Genomic DNA, 19,771 nt, shown 5'->3' on the forward strand with positions numbered 1-19,771 from the left:
CCTCGAATGACGGGGTTACTCCATTTAAAAAACCTCTCTCAACACAGAACCAGAAAAGCCGGAGCATTGTGAAACTGGGATTAAAATAAAAGAGTGGATAAACCATAAATAAATTAGGGTGTTATAATAAGAGAAAACCCAATCAACCATATTTGTGTGTATCAATCGCCTTAAAACCGATGATCATCACATGGCTTCTTCTTGGTTTCCTTTTCCACACACGCATTTAATGTATATAATCATGCTTTGTTTCTAGTTTTTCTTTTTTCCCCTTTTCTTTTGTTTATTTGCTTCAGCACATGCACTCCTCTCTCTCTCTCTGCATTTTCTATGCGCGCAAAACTTTGGCTTATATTAATCATTTTCCCCCCTCTGACTGAGCTAAGATTCTTTCAGATCTACAGTGAAAAGTTTCAAGGCTGCGAACCGACTTAGCATCTTCTTATTAATCGTCAAGCTCAGAAAGTAGCCGTCAGATATTCTTCGATTAGTCAATTTTTCATAAAGGTCAGCTCTATTCAAATTTTTATCGTAATTTTGATTGTGATTGCATGTTCTTCACCATTATCGTCGACTTCAGTCAATGGTGTTTTGTTTGATAAAATACAGTGGTTTTAATGGAATTGAATTGCTGTAAATTTTGATAGTGTGCAATTCTGGTCTCCAAAATGTTCTGTTAAGGATCGAATTCATTAATGCCTGTTTTTTGCGATGAACAACCACCAAAATCAAACAAAAATATTTTGCCTTCATGTTTGTGTGTTTTCCAGGAGCTTGTAGCTCAAACTTTTGTTCGGTGCAATTCAATATTGCAAAGTTTTATTTCAAACGTATTGAATTAGTTGTTCATTAGTGGAGTAGAATATACTGCAACTTTAGCTCTTTACACCTCTTAAACTGCTTGTTTAATGCCATGCCTCTCTATGTTCCCTTTTCAGTTTATAGTTGTAATTGATTCTAAATTGCAGAATCTTAATTAACAGAGACTTCACTGTGATCCATCGCAAAACTACGATAACAGTAACTTAGGCACTGATGCATTTGCCTAGCTTGGTTTGGAAATTTTGCAATCTTGACTTGTAGAAGAAATCATGGGTTGTGCGATTGAGACCATTGAGTCAGAGGAGATGGACATTGTCCTCTCTTCTATGTGGCCGGAGGATATGAATGAAGCCGGGAGGCAGTTCAATGTTGAGAGGCCAGGAATGGATAAAGACATGTTGGAGGAGGTCACCATCAAGAGGGAGCCTGACATAGTTGATTTCAAGCGCCTCATTGAGCTTGCCAACTTCACCGACAAGGGGAACTGGCAGCTGGCTAGCTTGGTGAGGAATTGGGAATACAAGCAGGAGAACGCTGTGCGCCTCCTTAGGGAGGAGCTTGATACCCTCAGCAAGCAGCAGCGAGAAGTTGAGCTCAAGAAGTTAGAGATACTGGAGGAACATCGGTTTGAAAGAGATGGATATGGTGGCAACAAGCGTCCCATCTCCATTCTTGATGAGAATCTCAAGTACTTGTATCAAGATGCTCCGAGGAGGAAGCGTGATTCTGTCTTCCAAGATGAGAAAATAAGCGTAGATGCTGAATATGACAGCGTGGTTTACTGGAAGCAACGGGCCCTGAATCTGGAGAAACTCCTAGAGGCTAGTCTTAGACGAGAGCAAGTGTTGATAGGGAAGTTGCAGGAGAGTATTGAGAATTTGGAAAAGCAGTCTACCCCTGTGGAGGAACTGTCGCAGGTTTTGAATAGAGCAGATAATTTCTTGCATTTCGTCTTGCAGAATGCTCCAGTTGTCATAGGCCATCAGGTATGCTGTTGTTCGATTCTTCTGCATCTATATGGGATTTATATCATCATTGTGCTTAGCTTATGAAAATTCTCAATATTCCCGAAAGTGCTTGTCGTGCTGCTTGAATACCAATGTACTAAAAACAATGGAGAGATGGAAAGAAGGGGCAGAATAGTAACATCTAATTTTACATTAGCTACTGACCAAGTGCTCCACAATTTTCAGGATAAAGAACTGCGCTACCGGTTCATCTTTAACCATTTCCCAAGTTTGCGCGAGGAGGTAAATTGGCAATATCTTACAGTCACTTGAACTGACTGTTTTAACTATAAGAAGTGTATAACTTCGAGTACATCTTTTGCTCTAGAATGATTCCTCAGAGTTACTAATTTTACAGGATATCATAGGCAAAACAGATGTTGAGATCTTCACCGGCTCTGGTGTAAAGGAATCTCAAGACTTCAAACAAGAAGTCCTGGAGAAAGGATTACCTGCAAAGAGAGAAATCACATTTGAAACAGAGCTATTTGGATCAAAAACCTTCTTAATCTACGTTGAACCTGTTTTCAGCAAGGCTGGAGAGACAATCGGTGTAAATTATATGGGAATGGAAGTGACTGATCAGGTCAGTTCCATTCTTAACCCTTTTCCTTCACATAACTTGTTTATATATCTATAATCACAAAACATTTTGTTCTGCTAATTTATGTTCCTTGATGTATTGCAGGTGCGGAAAAGAGAAAAGATGGCAAAGATTAGAGAAGAGATGGCTGTACAAAAAGCTAAGGAGACAGAGCTCACCAAGACGATCCATATCACAGGTTATCTAGATTCTACCATAATGTTGTAAAGTCAAGAACGGGCCATAGATAAAGTGGTAGCTAATTTTCTCTTGATGACATTCTCACAGAGGAATCAATGCGTGCGAAAGAAATGTTGGCTACCATGTCTCACGAGATAAGATCTCCTCTATCCGGAGTCGTAAGCATGGCTGAGATTCTTTCCAACACTAAGCTCGACAAAGAGCAGCGACAGCAGGTGAACGTGATGATATCTTCGGGCGATTTGGTTCTCCGAATAATCAATGATATCCTTGATCTTTCTAAGGTTGAGTCAGGTGGGAATTTTACATATTTTGTCATCAATTCATCTTTAGTGTTCGCTCATCTAATTAAGAATGGAACTGAATTTACAAATCCTCCCACTCATATCTTTCAGGAGTTATGAAACTGGAAGCTGCAAAATTTAGACCAAGAGAGGTAGTAAAACATGTGCTGCAGACGGCAGCTGCATCACTACAGAAATTACTAACCTTAGAAGGAAATATAGCAGATGATGTTCCTGTGGAGGTAAATGAGTTGATATCATGTTAGGGTCCTAAATATATTCAAGAGCGAGCAGCTTAATTTGTAGATTGGATTGTATTTATAGAAACTGCCTTATTTTTCAGGTGATCGGAGATGTTCTAAGGATTCGCCAGATTCTAACAAACTTAGTCAGGTGCGTACAGGACTTTCTCATATAACATCGGTTTATGCTATAACAGTTTTGATGCTTGAATCTTATATATAGAATGAGTTTTTCAAGAATAAGATTTAGCAGTATCTAAAGCTTTGTCTTCTCACCTTTTATGGACTTATTGACTAGGAGATTTCATGTTACATATTCTCTCGAGTACCAGTTAATGCAAAAGGCTGATTTTCAGTTTTGAGTTTATGCATGCTATATTTGCTGATTTATTTATAAAGATATCCATGCTTCAATGTTTAACAGCAATGCCATCAAGTTTACGCACAAGGGAAAGGTTGGGATAAAGCTTTATGTAGTGCCAGAGCCGCGCAATTTAAGCAAACAAAAGTCTTGGAAAGCTTCTGCAGATCAGTCCACTGATTCACCAAACACAAGAAAGGACTCATCTATGAGTCAAAGCACAGGTGACCAGAGAGGCAGTCATGGATGCTGCAAGGGAGAAGGTATTGATGATAACAATGAACTTAAAAACAAGCTGAACGATCAAGAGAGAGCTGGGACTCCAATGGAAGAAGACGAAGCCAGCCATTCTAATACTCAAGAATCAGTAGTGTGGATTCGCTGTGATGTTTATGACACGGGGATTGGAATACCAGGTATCTGCTCAAATTCATTGTTTTTTTGCTTTCATTTTCAAACCTCTTTTGTTGGAAACTGAATACGATAATCGCCTTCATTGATCTATATGTGACAGAACACGCGATTCCCACTCTGTTCAAGAAGTATACGCAAGCAGGTGCAGATACTGCTAGAAAGTATGGTGGGACAGGATTAGGACTTGCAATTTGTAAACAACTGGTAAATTATCATTCCTTTGAATTGTGGTTCAAGTTTCTCCTTCTTGAGAAGTTGATCTTCCTCAGAAAGAATAACTAGATTAACATGCTTCCTAGATGGATATATTTCAACTTCATTCATCTACTTTTCTGCTGCTTCTACTTAGTTCATTTCAAAATCTTGGGATTCATATGCAGTCAAAAGTATGCTTGGTTGGCGACCTCTGCGTTTATACACATTTTTGTTTTGTGAACAGGTTGAGCTCATGGGTGGTCAACTTACTGTATCAAGCATAGAAAACAAAGGGTCTACTTTCACGTTTATACTACCCTATAAAGTTTCATCGATCTCTGAAAGTTCAGACGATCCTGATGAGCTGTCGGATATGGATAGCCAAGATGTCTCAGATGATGAAGATTTACATGCAGGAGTGTTTCAGTTTCAACCACGCACTTTAGGTTTACTTTCTTCTCAAGGTTCCGGAAGGATCCAAAAGCTCTCACCACTCACCTATGGCTTTGATCCCTCGCATAGTTTCAATGGTTTGTTGGAGGATTCTTCATCACCCTCTAGCAGCATCACATATAAAGAGATCAGTTCAGAGGAAGATGCGCATTCAGCTTCCATGGATACATCATCTGAAGTTGAAGTTTCACCAAGCCTGAGCTTGTGTTCGGCTAACTTAGATTCAGCTAAAAGTAATGAACAGGCACACTGCTCGAGTGAAATTTCTGAGCCTAGTGTTTCCAAAGAAAGATGTCGAACTCAGGCTCGAACAGACAGAAGTTTTGAGTGCGCTTCCGGGAAGGGCAATGAAGCTCCAACAGCTGAGGTGAAACCGAAGATTCTTCTCGTGGAAGATAACAAGATCAACGTGATTGTCACCAAGTCAATGATGAAGCAGTTGGGCCACGACATAGATGTTGTTAATAACGGAGCAGAAGCTGTGCGTGCGGTTCAATGCAACGATTACGATTTCATTCTAATGGTATGCTTAAAACTTAATCAATAAGTCTAAAATGTTGATAAGAAATGTTTGGTCCTTCTGCATTTGATCTATTATTGTTGATAACACATTGGGAAATATGGGCAGGATGTATGCATGCCGGTAATGGATGGACTTCAAGCTACAAGATTGATACGATCCTTTGAGGAAACAGGTAGTTGGGACGATGCAGTGAAGGCAGGAGTCGAGATGCAGTTGGCACCTCAACGTTCTTCACCAAATTTGCTTCCACGAAAAAGGACACCGATCATTGCAGTAAGCACTTGATGTTATTAAGTCCTTTTCTTCATATAAAAACAAGCGGCGTCACCTGAGATATTATTTGATGCTGCTCTATTTTCCATTGATAAAATGTGTTGATTTTGTGCAGATGACAGCAAATGCATTGTCAGAGAGTGCTGAAGATTGTTATGCTAATGGTATGGATTCCTTTGTATCAAAGCCAGTGAATTTCCAGAACTTAAAACAATGTTTGCAGAAATATGTGTCACAGTAGTAATAATAGTAGTTGTAAATGGTAAGCGTCTTGTATAGAAAGGAAATGAGTTAGGGAAGTTTTGTCATCAATGTATAGCATCTGCGTTTCATTCAATAGATCACCATGTTTTTCTTAATATGAAGTGAATATGAATATGATACATGAGCATGTTATAAAAAGTTGAAAGTTTGTATAGGAGAAACAGAAGGTGGGACGACATAAAACGGAAGTTGGGGACATTTTAAGGAAAATTGTGAAAGTTGAAGATTTTTAAAGAGAAGATAAAAGTCGAGAAATATTTTTCTTAAAATACTCCAAGAAATTAGGGATACAAATCAGAATTTGCCCTAAACTTTACTTGAGCAAAGAATATGAGAGTAGCCAAGTAACTCGAACACATATATTTTTGAATAATTCGTACATAATTCATAGTAAAATATATTGGGAGTTCATAATTATAATAAAGAGTTTCAGAATATAATACATGTTTGGCATAGTGTACATTCTAACATATTATATAAGACTAAACTAAGCAGATAAGTTAAATAGGTCTTAGAGCGTTTGAATTAGTATTAAAAATTAAAATGATTAATTGGAAAGAAAGTAAACCGACAATAATTTCAATATATAGGTAAGATATTTTCTGAGGATTAGGCGAGAATCTTATATACAGTGCAGAATAGTAGTAGTATGATTTTATTAATTTAGTATAATATCATCAACCGTCATGATCTCGTCAATCTTTCTTTCTATTTATATATTTATCTTTACAATAAAATCATAACAATATTAACAATTCTTTCCATATAAATATCAAATCAGAAATCACAATTAAAATATACTCCCTCCGTTTTCTAATAAGAGTCCTATTTGATTTGATCACGAATTTTCATGTAAAGAAAAAATAGTTTGAATAAGTTAGTATAATATAGATCCCACTAATATATATCAGTTGGTGGAATATATGATTTACTTATTATTTATGATAAAAGTGAAACATGACTATTAATAAGGGACGGAAATGACAAAATAAAACTCTCAATGGAAGGGGGACGACGGAGGGAGTAACTAATACTCCTACTACTATTTTGTTAAGAAAATAAACATTTTCACAATTGAGAAAAAATATTTGCAACATACAGGTGCAGAGGTGTGATCAATTGCTAACTTTCTTAAGTTGTTAACTCATCAACGCAGTGTATTAAAAATGTCAACACGATGACATTAATATGTCAACAATTAACATTTCAATATATTGGGTTGACATTTTAATGTCATCGTGTTGACATTTTTAATACGCTGCGTTGGTGAGTTATCAATTTAAAAAGTTAGCAATATAACGAACTCCTGCCTACATGTGCATGTATAGCAATTTTTTTAATCAAGAGTGTCGGTGAACGATGATGGTGATCGATGTGTTAATTATACAAAATAAGTAGTACTGTATTAAATTAAAAAAATAGCTAGGGATTCGTATGCATATTAAAATATAAATGTTAAGTACTCCTATTATTTTTGAATGACCAAGACCTTGAATTAATTAGAACTGAGACCGTCCATATATATCATGACCACAGACATAGGAAAACGAAGAATATTTCAAACAAAGTTTCATCGTTTTCAAATCGATCTCATGATGTTTCCCTTTCGCATACTTCTTTTCTCTTTTTTCTAACCACAGTTTACTAACTTTCAAGTCTTTATAATTGTCGAATTTCAAACAAAATAGTCCTCTTAAATTATAAATGGATACATGAACTTTTGCAACACGTTATGAAAGTCAATGCCCAGGCTAATATATATGACCATATACTACTACTTTGAATTATTTTATTGCTTATTATCTCTTATCTAAGTAATGCCGTTGTTACGCGTCACATTAGCAAATTTGAATTTTGAAGATTCCAGACTTATTCAAACACTTCAACAACGTATTCTTCTTTTTTTTTAAGTCAGTACAATTCAATAATATTTCGTCAACTTGTTGAAAATTTCCAATCGTATTTTCGGGGTTTTATTAGTTTATATATAATGAGCTGTCATTTGTAGTAAGTACTAAACAAAATATTACTAGCATGTTGTAGATATACTACACACACAAATCCACCATAAATGAAAATGTAAGAGACAAAAAATAAGTAAGAAAATAAAGAACTACTACTATTTAGGTCGCAAGTAATAAATTATCTACATTGAGTCATTTCCTTTGAGATAAGTAAAGCTCAATCTCTCGTCTTTGGACGGGGCTCGGGAAACCCGAGCTCGACGCAACCGGGCTCGGCGGCCCATCGGTTCGAGGAGAGGCCATCGACACAAGTAAAGGACTCTGTCCACCACAATCACCTCCACACAATCCATCTTTCTTAAAAGTATGACTATTCTTATCTTTATCGTCAAACTTGTGCATCAATTCCACTATCCTTTGCCACATCGTGGCATTAGGATCACATTCACCCAAATTCTCACGCACAAATTTTCCCACATAAAAAATCAACACCGCCATCCCCACCACCCCCACGATCAAGAACAAACCCCAGAAGCTCCCAAGCCCTAGATTCTTAGGCGACGCCAACTCATTCGAATCCAAACAATTCTTCACACCTCCCAACCATTTCCTCTCCATCTCCGCCATCTTCCGCCCCTCTGTCACGTTAAGAATTGCGCGCGAAACGTCCTTCACCATAGGCGAACCGATCGGGAACACCTGAATTAAAAAACCCACATGTTATATGGCTAGCTAGCTAAAAACAAAACTGTAACTCAAATTAACTTAGAGACAGTTTGGTAGGAAAGATAAATAAACACGTATTTTAGGTCATGCAGTATAATTTTAAGATAGATGAGTTATCTACCCTACCAAACAGTCCCTTAGGTTTTGATAAAAAAAAAACATACGATGCCGAAACCGTTGGCCTTGTTTATGGGTCCGATCATGGTGTATTTGGAGCAGTATTTGCCTAGGAAGAGCTTTATGTAGGGGACTTCATGGAATGCAGCAGCAATGCGGCCGCTGGAGAGAAGCTCGTCGAGCTTCTCTGGCGAGTCGTATTCCACGAGACGCGACTCGTCAAAGTTCATCTTCTTGAGGAATCCTAACACGAATGATCCCTGCATGTATCCGACGTTTTCGCTGTTCCTGATCAGGAAATTCACGTCGGTCACCGTCGGCTGCAGCTTCTGAACGGTGAGCATCGATGCTAGACTCGCGGTGTAGCTCTGTGTCAGGATCAGGACCACCAGAAACCATATGACCAACACCATCCTTGACAGGTTGCTCACAACCCTCTCCTCTATCAGAGTACACGAGTTTCAGTGTAAAATTGGTAAAGTAAGAGAGATAAAGAAAAAAAGTGATTAACGTATTGTTAGTGGAAACTGAGATATAGGCTAATTTGGTGGATGGACCAAAATGCAGAAATAAGACTGTTTTTCGTGGACAGAGCGTGAATGGAGAAGGAGATAGTAGGCTTACTATGAGCAAACACCATGGTTGAGAAGGAGAACCAGAAGATCATGCCAACTTGGTACCAGAACGGCCCCCTGAAGTCCTCGTTGATCCGGTGCTCAAGGATCCAGATCAAGAATCCGATGAAGACGAACGAGCAGAAGCTCGTCACCCACAGCTCCCAAGTCAGGGGCTTCAAGAAAATCCATGCATTCTTCCTCTTGTCATCTCTCATTGGCACGATCATGGCCACGCCCGATTCTGTGTAGGGCAGAGTGAAGTCCACGTACTGCGACCTGTTCGCCACAATCGTCACGTCTCCAGCAACAATATCATAGTTCTGCACATTCATCATGTTAGAGACAGTTTGGTAGGGCAGATAATTCATCTATCTTGTAGTTATATGACCAGAAAAGAAGGCGAAGATGCTTACTCCGAGGAATACTTGATAGGTCAGGCTGTTGTAATCTCCAGCCGCGGTGCGGTTGGGATATGCAAATGGGATGTATTCATAGCTCACACCATAAGGCAATGCTGCCATCACTGCTTCAAACACATCTATGCAATACCCTTCCACTCTTGTAGAATTGTCAGCATTCCATGTAACTCTCACAAACTCAGTGAAGCCAGCTTTCACAGGCACTCCAACTCTCAACTTCTTTTTATTGGTTGGGATCACCCAACCTCTAGGCCAAGACGTCGTGTCTCCCGGCCAGATGATCGATCCAAGCCTCGATTTGGTAGTTGAATCTGCATCCATGTTCGCGCTTTTAGCGTTGAGTTCTTTGACAATCCCACTCTCTTTAGTCCAATATCCAACGCCCCGAACTCCATGGCCTACGAAGTTGACAATCTCGACAGGGGGCGCCTCACGCTCCCCATCGACCAGCCTGAAGCTCCCCGCGAGCCCTGTGAATGTTGTGTTCGACAAGGCCTTGATGAGGCTCGGCCCACCACCCGACACTCCAAATCCTTCGAGATCCGTTGAGTTCGTCAAATTTTGTATGTAGTTAACATCTTTAAGCTCTGCCTTCTCTGCTGCTATAGCTAATGCAGTGGCTGCATCATAAGCCCACAGCCCAAAAATGCTCAACTTATCACCAACAAGCACTTGTTTACTAAACCGAGTTTCGAAGCTCTTAAGCTCTTTACTCCTCGGGACATAATGCCTCACTCCAACAACTCCCAGCATGGAATCCAGCACAGATCTATCCAGGTACTCGAGCTCGTTGGTGACCCCATTCGTCACGATCCACGCGCAATCCGGGCTCATCAGGCCGACCCTGTGCGCGATAAGGAAGAGACGAGACGCGAGGGGGCTCATCATGTGGACCACAAACACTCTGGTCTGCATGGTCATGAGCTTGTAGAGCTCGGCCTCGATCTGGTCGTCGGTGGCGAGAGGCGGGATGACGCTCCTGTAAGGTATCTGGGCGTTGGCGCGGCCGAGGGCGTCGCTGAGGTAAGGCATGATGCCTTCTCCGAAGTCGTTCTCCTCGTAGATGGGGACGACTTCTCGCCACCCGAAGGCCTCTACGAGGTCGCCTATGGCCTCTACTTGGGAGGCGTCGCTGAGGGTGGCGCGGACGAAGTAGGGGCTTCGGGTGGAGGAGAGGGAAGGGCTTGTGGCGGAGAAGGAGATGATGGGGACCTGGGATTTGTCTCCTAGAGAGATGAGGAAGCTGGCCTGTGTGGAGAATGTTGGGCCTAGTATGGCTTGCACTTGCACATTCTTGAGTAGGTCTAGGCCTGCACTTTTCAAGATCATCAATTTGGTTAAATATGATTGGAGGATGATTAAATAATCATGCAAACCAAACATTTGAGTAAGTTGGATTATTTTATCAATCATGCCTATTATTATGACCAAATGCTATGATAGAGGAATAGAGCTTCACCTACGGCCGCGGCGCCAATGATGTCGGCTTTTGGGGGTCGGGTGGTGAGGCGGAGGCGAGTCTTGTAGTGAGAGTGGGTGGAATAGAAGTCGGAAAGGGCCATGGATAGGCAGTTGAAGGCCATCTCTCCGTAGCCATCCATGTCAAGAATTACACCTACTTTTATGGGGATGGTTTGTGCAGCTGCCATTTTTGGGCTCAAATTTATGTTAGATAACAATAAGTAGTGGAAGATGCACAAGATGGGAATGTTATGGCTTCTTTTCTCCATCTATGTATATCAAGAATTGAGATGTATGGGATATTGATGATGCAAATGTGTTGGAATGTATATATAGGAATTAGGATAAATTTGAGAAGTTGTAGTTGTGTGGGACCCACAAGTGAGCTATTTTGCTTGAAGAAGGTTGAAACTTGAGACTATAATTGGAGTTTACTAATGTGAAGTCAAGGGATTATCTTATATACTTGCATTTGCAATTATAGTATTCATAGTTGTTGTGTTTCTCTAATAATATCTGAGTCAGTTTGATGCTGTCAAGACAAGTACTTCACTATTTATATGAAAAATATAATAAGAGCTTCGATTTTTTTTATAATATGCTTTGGAGTATGGAATGATTAAGTGTGTAATATGGCTTTACTTAGAGTAAACAGTGTTATGTTCAAGTGAAAATTACTTAGAAATTCCAATAGGATTGTATATGTGAAAATTCAGTGGAAATTTCTTCTGAAAAGTCAAAATTATGTTTTATCAAAATACATAGTAGTACAATTTTGTAGGCTAATATTCTTCGATTGAGTTCTACCAAATCTGTATATTGTTAGCTGAATATTTTAATTTTACTAAGCCATTATCCAGACTTAACACTGATGAGCTAGCCAACGGTAATTTTCAAAGGAAGAATGATAAATATGCGCGAGAAAAGGTTTGTGTTTCCATTTATGTGCTGTGGTCGTTTATATGACAATCCATAACCTGTTTGATAAAATACCGAGACGAATGCTAAAAGAAATTCTGAAAATTAACTTTGTTACTACTCAATTCTCGATTCTGTTATTTGTGATTTGTGATTTGTGATTCTCTCTCCAAGAATCTCGTTGCGAATGTGAGGGATGGAGAGTGGTTTGTGAGTCTGTGACATAAGTAAATTTTTCATCCTTGCAAAATTTCATTTTAATAGGACTCAGCCTTCTTCAAACATAGATGAGGAGCCGCCGTGAAGAGAGCAATTTCAATGACTGTTCAAGAAGCTAGTGGAAAGATATGGAGTTAAAGGTGGAAGTTGTGATTGAAAATATGCTAGTAAGTTTTGCTCTGCAATCTTTGTTAAGACACAATTTTCATATTGGCATTCCATATTTTAAAATGCTGAAACAAAGACTAAAAGAAATTCCGAATATTAACTTTGTTAACACAATGTAAGGGGATTGCATAGAGAGGTGTTGTGTGGCATAATATAAGTAAACTTTTATCCTTGCAAACTTTATTTTTTCTAGGACTACCCCGTGAAGAAAATAGATGTTGCCGAAGATAGCGGAAAGATATGTAGTTAAAAAGTGGAAGCTGTGGTTACGGAAATGCGGGTAAGTTTTGTTCTACAACATTGTCAATGGTGCATCTAAGCGCATATGCTTCTGTGAATACATATGTGACATGTTTGTTTCCAGAATTGCAAATCTATTGCCTTTATCCGCGCCCTTGGTGCTTAGGATAAATCCCATTTATATGAGCCAACTGTCTTAGTGAGTTTCCTGAGCCACGGTTGACGCTGATTGCTGGTCTTGGTCTTGGTCTTGTTCTATAACATTAGACTCTTCTCCTTCGTGCCTTATCGTGGAGCATCCTGCTTGCGCTTCAGGACTTGAAGACATACGACTTGGTGGGCCGTTGTTGCCTGGTGAGTTATGCGAGAGTGTTGATGGGTTTGGATGGAAATACTCGTTGGAAGGTTCCATCACTATTCTCGCACAATCACATCCGCAACCATTGTGATTCACTCTTCGTTCGTATTTCTTGAAAGTGCGACTAGTGAGGTCTTTGCTGTTGAACCTCTGGAGTAACTCCAGTGATTTGCTAGCTAGCGTTGTCTCTGCGTCAGAACCTCGACGCACAACATGCCAATTCTCGTAGAGAAATCTAGTCACATAGATTATCAAGGCTAAAACTCCAGCTATACCTACAATCATGAAGAGCCCCCAGAAGCTTTCTATCCCAAGACTGTTTGATGAGGAAAACTCAATAAAATCTGCACATTTGGTATCGTTTTCGAACCAATTCTTCTCAATCTCCATCATCTTCTTTCCCTCGGTAACATTTAATATAGCTCTTGAAATATCAGGCACTAGTGGAGATCCTAGAGGAAAGGCCTGCACACACATTACATTTAAAAAATAAGTACGTGTAAGTATATGGATATACATCAATAGAGAAGGGTATGTGATATGTACAAAACCAAAACCATCTGTCTTGTACGTTGGCCCAAACATGATGTATTTTGAGCAGTATTTGGCGAGGAAAAGCTTGACATATGGTATCTCGTCAAAAGCAGCAGATATACCACCTTTTGCACTACCTTTCCTGAAAAGTTCATGCATATCCTCGGGGGAGTTATATGCTAAAAGTCTGGATTTGTCAAAGTTCAATCCTTTCAGAAGTTCAAAAACAAATGACCCATTATGGTAGCCCACAGTTTCTTTGTTTCTTATAAGCTCATTGACATCTGTGATAGTGGGTTTCAGCTCTTGGACTGTCAACATGGAAGTAAGACTAGCTGTGTAGCTCTGCGTTAGTATCAGAACCACCAAGAACCATATGATCAGCAGAAACCTAGACAAGTTGCTTATCACTCTCTCCCCTACAAAATTAAACCAATATAAATTACTTGTTAGATTAGTGTAATGTATGTGTAATGCTAGAAAATATTTAACTTACTGTTAGCGAACACCATTGTTGAAAAGGCAAACCAAAATATCGTGCCTACTTGATGCCAAAGAGGGCCCCTGAAATCTTCATTGATCCGATGTTCTAGAATCCAAATAAGGAAGCCCATGAAAACGAACGAGCAAAAGCTTGTCAACCAAAGTTTCCATGTCAGTGGCTTTAGAAATACCCATGCTTTTTTGCTTTGGTCGTTTTTAATGGGTACAACCATTATTACACCAGATTCTGTATAAGGCAGGGTGAAATCGACATACTTTGACCTATTTGCTACGATAGTTACATCTCCAACTGCAGCATCAAATTCCTGCCCATGGAATAGAAAGGTTAAGTATGAAAATGTGGTGCTTTGGTGTTTTTGAATCGTTAGTAGAAAGATACTTACTCCTTGGTGTACTGCATACACAAACTCGTCATAACTGCCGGCCATTGTATGGTCAGATGTAGCATAAGGAAAATACTCATACTGCACGCCATATGGTAGTGCTTCGATCACCATATCAAAAACATCCTTGCAGTAACCTTCCACTTTTGTAGAATTATCGGAGTTCCAAGTGATATGCATGAACTCAGAGAAACCAACCCTTACAGGTACTCCGATTCTTAACTTCTTCCCATTGGTCGGAGTGACCCAACCCTTGGGTGGATTTTTTCTATCACCTGGCCACATAATGAATCCGATGTTGGACATGGAAGTGGAATGCATATTTTTGGTAGATTTTGCAAAGTTGAGTTCTCTAACAATTCCATTTTCTTTTGTCCAATATCCTGCAACGCGGGCTCCTTCACCAATCACATTGATTATCTGGTAAGGAGGTGATTCGAGTTGTCCCTTAACTAGTTTAAAGTCTCCAGCAAGGCCTTTGAAAGTGACATTTGACAATGCCTGAATCAGTTCAGTTCCAACGGCTGAGATTCCAAAGCCTTCAAGATCTGTTGGTGTTGTGGAATCACCTGCCTTCTTCAGAAACGTAGCATTTCTTATTCCTGCCTTTTCTACTGCCATTGCTAGTGCAACTGCAGAGTCGTAAGCCCAGAGTCCAAAGATATTTAAGTCCAGATCTTGATTTGTTGGGTCTTGCTGCTGAATCTCTTTCTTGTATTTGACTTTGACTTTATGCAGCTCTCCTGATTTTGGAATATGAGGTTTTACACCTACAACTCCTTGCATATCTTCTTCTATAACTGAACGATCCATTGAAGTTAACTCGTTTGTCATGCCATCAGTTATTATCCACACATAGTCTTCACTCATCATTCCCAGTTGTTTAGCTTTGCTGAACAGGCGACAACCAAGAGTGGTCCTCATGTGGACAATGAAAACTCTAGTTTGGTTTGTCATTAGCATGGAAAGCTCTGCATCAATCTGATCATCTGTTGCGAATGATGGTATGACACTCCTGTAAGGTATGCGCACATTTACTTTTTCCAAACTATCTGCTAAAAATGGCATAATCCCATGTCCGAACTCATTATCCACACAGATAGGCACAACCTCTCTCCATCCATAGGCTTGGACTATTGCAGCTATGGCCGTTACTTGGAAAGAGTCACCTAAGGAAGCGCGAACAAAGTATGGACTTTGGATTGACAAGAGAGACGGACTTGAAGCTGAAAATGTTATGATTGGTACTTGGGATTTGTTCCCAAGATGTATTATAAAAGGTGTCTGCATCGAGGACAACGGACCTATAATCGCTTGCACTTGGACATTCTTCAGTAAATCTAGAGCTGCATTTATAATTTAGTTGCAAGAAAAAGTAAGTCAGATTACATTTTTTTTCACAGTGCATCAGTCAGGCATGAAAATGTGAAAAGAATACAGATTCTGTTCTTCTTTTGAACTTTAGCCATCCAGTGGCAAATTTTAAGCAGTTTATAGAAGAAATCTATTTGTTGATGATGACATTTTGATATTGATTTCATTCTCTAAGTCCAAGTATTATGGCGATTAAGCTGTAATCTTTAACTATTAGTAAAACATTAACCATCAGTTTCTGATGCTTATGTACAAGCTTTCAAGTTTCAACCATGCAAGGAATGCAAATAAGTTGTTCTGTCATTTTACTGTTAAAATGTTGGAAGGCATAGTATATTGTTCAGGGCAAGCAAGTTCCGCTTAAATAGAGATGCAGCTAAGAAGAAGATAAACTTATCATACATGTCTGATTATCACAGGCTCACAGCTACATATATATGTGCAGCAAACATGTTTCGATTAACATGACAAGAGTAATAGACTTTGCTTTTTCTGTGGTTGCAGAGTGTTGGTACCGGAGGCCGGCGGGACTGGCCAAAACAGCAAAAAAGAACAAAACAGACACAGTAAGTAAAGTTTCCCATGTTCAATTGAAAATCATCTCGCAGTTAGGCCTTACTGATTGTATATTCAGCGAACCTGCGAGTTTAATAAGTAGGTTGATTTAGTAGTATTAGTACCTGCTGCAGCTGCTCCGACAACATCTTTCTTGGAGTCTCTCTTGGTAAGGACCAGCCTGGTCTGGTAATGGCCATGTTTTGTGTAGAAATCAGAGAGTGCCATAGTGATGCAGTTCAACCCCATTTTCCCGACATAATCGTCCATGTCAACCACCACTCCAACACTTACAGGGAAAGGTGTGCTCTGCACCGTGGCGCTGTTCAGCAAGAGAAGCAAAACAACAAGAGGGCAAATGGCTACCATGGGAGCCTCCAACTTCATCTTGTGCAGTTATTTGAGCTCTCAAATTTTGGATGATGATGATTATTATTTTGAGTATAGTTACTAGGTTATATCTTCATCAACAGTCCTCGTTATAGTTACCGAACTACAGTTTTATAGTTAAAATTGAGTAGTTGATGCCATATTTTTTCTCTCATATTCTCATTTGCAAATTTAGGGAGGAAATGAGATGAAATTTGACACACATGCATTAGATTTTGAATGAATATTGAATATTGGACTTGAAAAGTCTATTTTTGTCTGATAATAAATCGACAAAACATGATTTGTCAGATTCCAGCAACATGTGAGTATAAGTTAGTGGTTAGCTGGTCTATATCAAATTCAAGGCTCTAAAAGGCACAAATCTTAGATGAAATTGGCTTCTATTTCTTCATTTCTTCATTTTGGTCTGTCCTTCTAGATCATTCATATTTTTTTATAAAACTAATACAGTATAAATGAGACTCATAATTCATTAATTTTTTTATTCACTTTTCTTTCTATTTTTTAAAATTTATGTCGAATCAAATGATTACTCCTATTTCAGAACTGTGGGAGTAGATAACCTAGCATTTAATGCATGGATCATATCATACCAGCTACCACAAATAATAATAAAAGTTGATACTAAGTAGTACTCCTTCCGTCCCGCTTTAACAGTCCCATTGATTTTTCTGCCTTTTTGTTTTGTAAAAATGATAAAAAATAGTTAAAGAGGAGAAATGATAAGTTAAAAGAGAGAATAATATAAAGAAGAGTCTTATCTACATTATTGTCTCTCTTACTTTACCATTTCTCCAATTTAACTATTTTTTATCATTTTTACAAAAAAAAGGCAGAAAAGTCAATGAGACTGCTGAAGCGGGACGGATGGAGTAATACATTTAAAGCGAAATCAAAAGGAAAGAAAACGGAAACTTCCATAAATTTCCTATACACTTGATTGACTATATAGTTAGAAATTAGGAGTAATTTTTCAATTTCCATATTCCATTTTAGATGAAAAGGTCATATTTAGCTTTTGAAAGCAAAAATAATATTACCGTTGGTCTCTAAAATTATCTATAAATAGGTATGAAGTCATTTTTCATTTTTTAAACGAAAATATCATTTTTGGCTTTTCTCTCTCACTCATTTGTCACACATTTCTCTCTCATGTAGCGACGGTAGCGTTTACCTTGACTTGACTGAATATTATGAAATGTGAAACATTAAGAAGATGAAGAAATTAAAAAAATACAAAAGGCTATCAATTAATGAGGTGGGGTTATGATTTATGAAAAGGGCAGCTTTAAATGGATTTTGCCGCCTCTAGTAGAAATTAGCATATGCATGTACTGGTTCCAATTAAATGTTAAGAAAACTATCTAATGTCTAGATACATAAAGATTCAATCGAAGCAAAAAAAATGTTCTTATTAATTTTGTGTACATATAAACACATAGTAGTACTTACTAATTTACTCAAATATCCTTAATTTTTACAAAATATTATTTGAAGAGTTTGAATTGCTGTAAAAAAAGTAAAGGATAAAATTAATTGTAGTACTACAAATGAATTTGAAGCTAAGATTAATTTTTATTGAGAAAGTGTCCATGATAATCGTTTTCTTTATAACGTTAAATAAATGAGTAAAATAACAAATCAAACTTGATTTTTATAAATAAAAATGCTAACTTGCATTATATGAGCATGATGCTCACATAAGCTATGTAGTGTGTGTTTGTTGTTTTTTCTTGCTTGAATGATTGATGTATGGATGATGATGGGGATGGAGATTCACCTAAATAATGATATTCCTGTTAACTGTGATATCTCAACTTTGTTTTAATTGTTGACATTTGATATTTTGGCTATTGATATGTGAATTATAAGTGTTATTTTTTAGTTGTTGACATTTTAATACGAGTTGTTGACATTCGATATTCTGGCTATTGATATGTGAATTATAAGTCTTATTTTTTAGCTGATGACATTTTAATACGAGTTGTTGACATTCGATATTCTCGGTATTGATATGTCAATTGTAAGTGTTATTTTTTAGTTGTTGACATTTTAATACGAGTTGTTGACATTCGATATTTTCGGTATTGATATGTCAATTATAAGTGTTATTTGTTAGTTGTTGACATTTGATATTCTCGATATTGAAGAAATGTTAAATGTACAATTTTTTTATTGTTGTTGGATGATTTATCAAGTATGAAAGGAACGGAAAATACGTAAAGAATTCTGCTTTTGAGGCAAATGTTACGTGTCTCTCTCTTTTATTTCTCCAAATTAAAGCATGAAATATTTTGCACTCTGATTGTTTGGTAATATTTCTCATTTGAAAATTAGTTGCTAAGATTTAGTTATCTCCCTTTTTTAATATCAACTATGCATGTCAACTACCTATATAATCTATGTCAACTACGTATACAATTAATAACATTTGTTGTTGACATCGTGGTTCCCATAAATAACATTTGTTGTTGACATCGTAGTTGACATATTGTCTCCGTAGTTGACATCGCGAAAATGACAATTATGCCCCCTAGTTGACATAATGTTTGAGTAGTTGACATTGCGCGAAAATTGTGAATGAGTGGCTGAAAATGCATCTCATTTCTCAATTAAGCTAAAAAATCTCAACCTAACAAGACCCGTTGTTGATATTTGATTTTGCTCTCTATTGACATCTATTGTATGATTTTGTTTTTTTTAATTTTAAGATTTGTTTTCTGAGTTGTACACACTTTATACAAGCTGTTGACATTTGGTTATAAGTTGTTGACATTTGAATACAAGTTGGAGTCAGACTTGCCTCCGTGCTACTCGCTGATGAGGGCGTCCAGGCTGCCCCAGTCCTACCTGGAGGGGTAATTACAATTACAATTCATGTTTTTAAGGTTAATTACAATTAAAAATCATGTCAACTATATATACTAGCCATGTCAACAACTAATATAATTATGTCAACTATGGTGCATATCGTGTCAACGGTACATACAAGTCATGTCAACTACGGTACATATCGTGTCAACTACACGTACAAACCATGTCAACTATGTTACATACTATGTCAAACCATGTCAACAACAATTATAAGTCATGTCATCTACACGTACAAGCCATGTCAACAACAATCAGAGTTGTTTTTTAGTTGTTAACATATACTAAAAGTTATTGACATTATCTTATTAGTTGTTGATATTTGATT

General features: G+C 38.0%; 3 protein-coding genes across 3 annotated transcripts; 1 reads left to right on the top strand and 2 right to left on the bottom strand.

Annotated features, from left to right (window-relative positions):
* The first annotated feature begins 381 nt into the window (after nucleotides 1–381).
* On the top strand, nucleotides 382–5,717 carry LOC125211214 (histidine kinase 5-like). Its single transcript, XM_048110932.1, has 13 exons — nucleotides 382–507; nucleotides 969–1,808; nucleotides 2,016–2,072; nucleotides 2,188–2,415; nucleotides 2,518–2,611; nucleotides 2,701–2,907; nucleotides 3,009–3,139; nucleotides 3,241–3,290; nucleotides 3,564–3,916; nucleotides 4,015–4,118; nucleotides 4,354–5,085; nucleotides 5,191–5,358; nucleotides 5,474–5,717. Exons 2-13 carry the CDS (start codon nucleotides 1,092–1,094, stop codon nucleotides 5,597–5,599), a joined length of 2,967 nt encoding a protein of 988 aa, XP_047966889.1. The 5' UTR covers nucleotides 382–507; nucleotides 969–1,091; the 3' UTR covers nucleotides 5,600–5,717.
* A 1,935-nt stretch (nucleotides 5,718–7,652) lies between these two features.
* LOC125212408 (glutamate receptor 2.1-like) lies at nucleotides 7,653–11,221 on the bottom strand. The gene is made up of 5 exons (XM_048112574.1): nucleotides 10,925–11,221; nucleotides 9,460–10,775; nucleotides 9,054–9,366; nucleotides 8,477–8,871; nucleotides 7,653–8,285 (listed from the first exon to the last, which is right to left on the bottom strand). Exons 1-5 carry the CDS (start codon nucleotides 11,193–11,195, stop codon nucleotides 7,779–7,781), a joined length of 2,802 nt encoding a protein of 933 aa, XP_047968531.1. The 5' UTR covers nucleotides 11,196–11,221; the 3' UTR covers nucleotides 7,653–7,778.
* Nucleotides 11,222–12,356: 1,135 nt separating this feature from the next.
* LOC125212867 (glutamate receptor 2.8-like) lies at nucleotides 12,357–16,566 on the bottom strand. Its single transcript, XM_048113147.1, has 5 exons — nucleotides 16,305–16,566; nucleotides 14,251–15,596; nucleotides 13,860–14,172; nucleotides 13,376–13,782; nucleotides 12,357–13,294 (listed from the first exon to the last, which is right to left on the bottom strand). Exons 1-5 carry the CDS (start codon nucleotides 16,564–16,566, stop codon nucleotides 12,668–12,670), a joined length of 2,955 nt encoding a protein of 984 aa, XP_047969104.1. The 3' UTR covers nucleotides 12,357–12,667.
* Nucleotides 16,567–19,771: the final 3,205 nt, after the last annotated feature.

The sequence above is a fragment of the Salvia hispanica genome, chromosome 3 (assembly GCF_023119035.1).
Source record: "Salvia hispanica cultivar TCC Black 2014 chromosome 3, UniMelb_Shisp_WGS_1.0, whole genome shotgun sequence".
NCBI lineage: Eukaryota > Viridiplantae > Streptophyta > Magnoliopsida > Lamiales > Lamiaceae > Salvia > Salvia hispanica.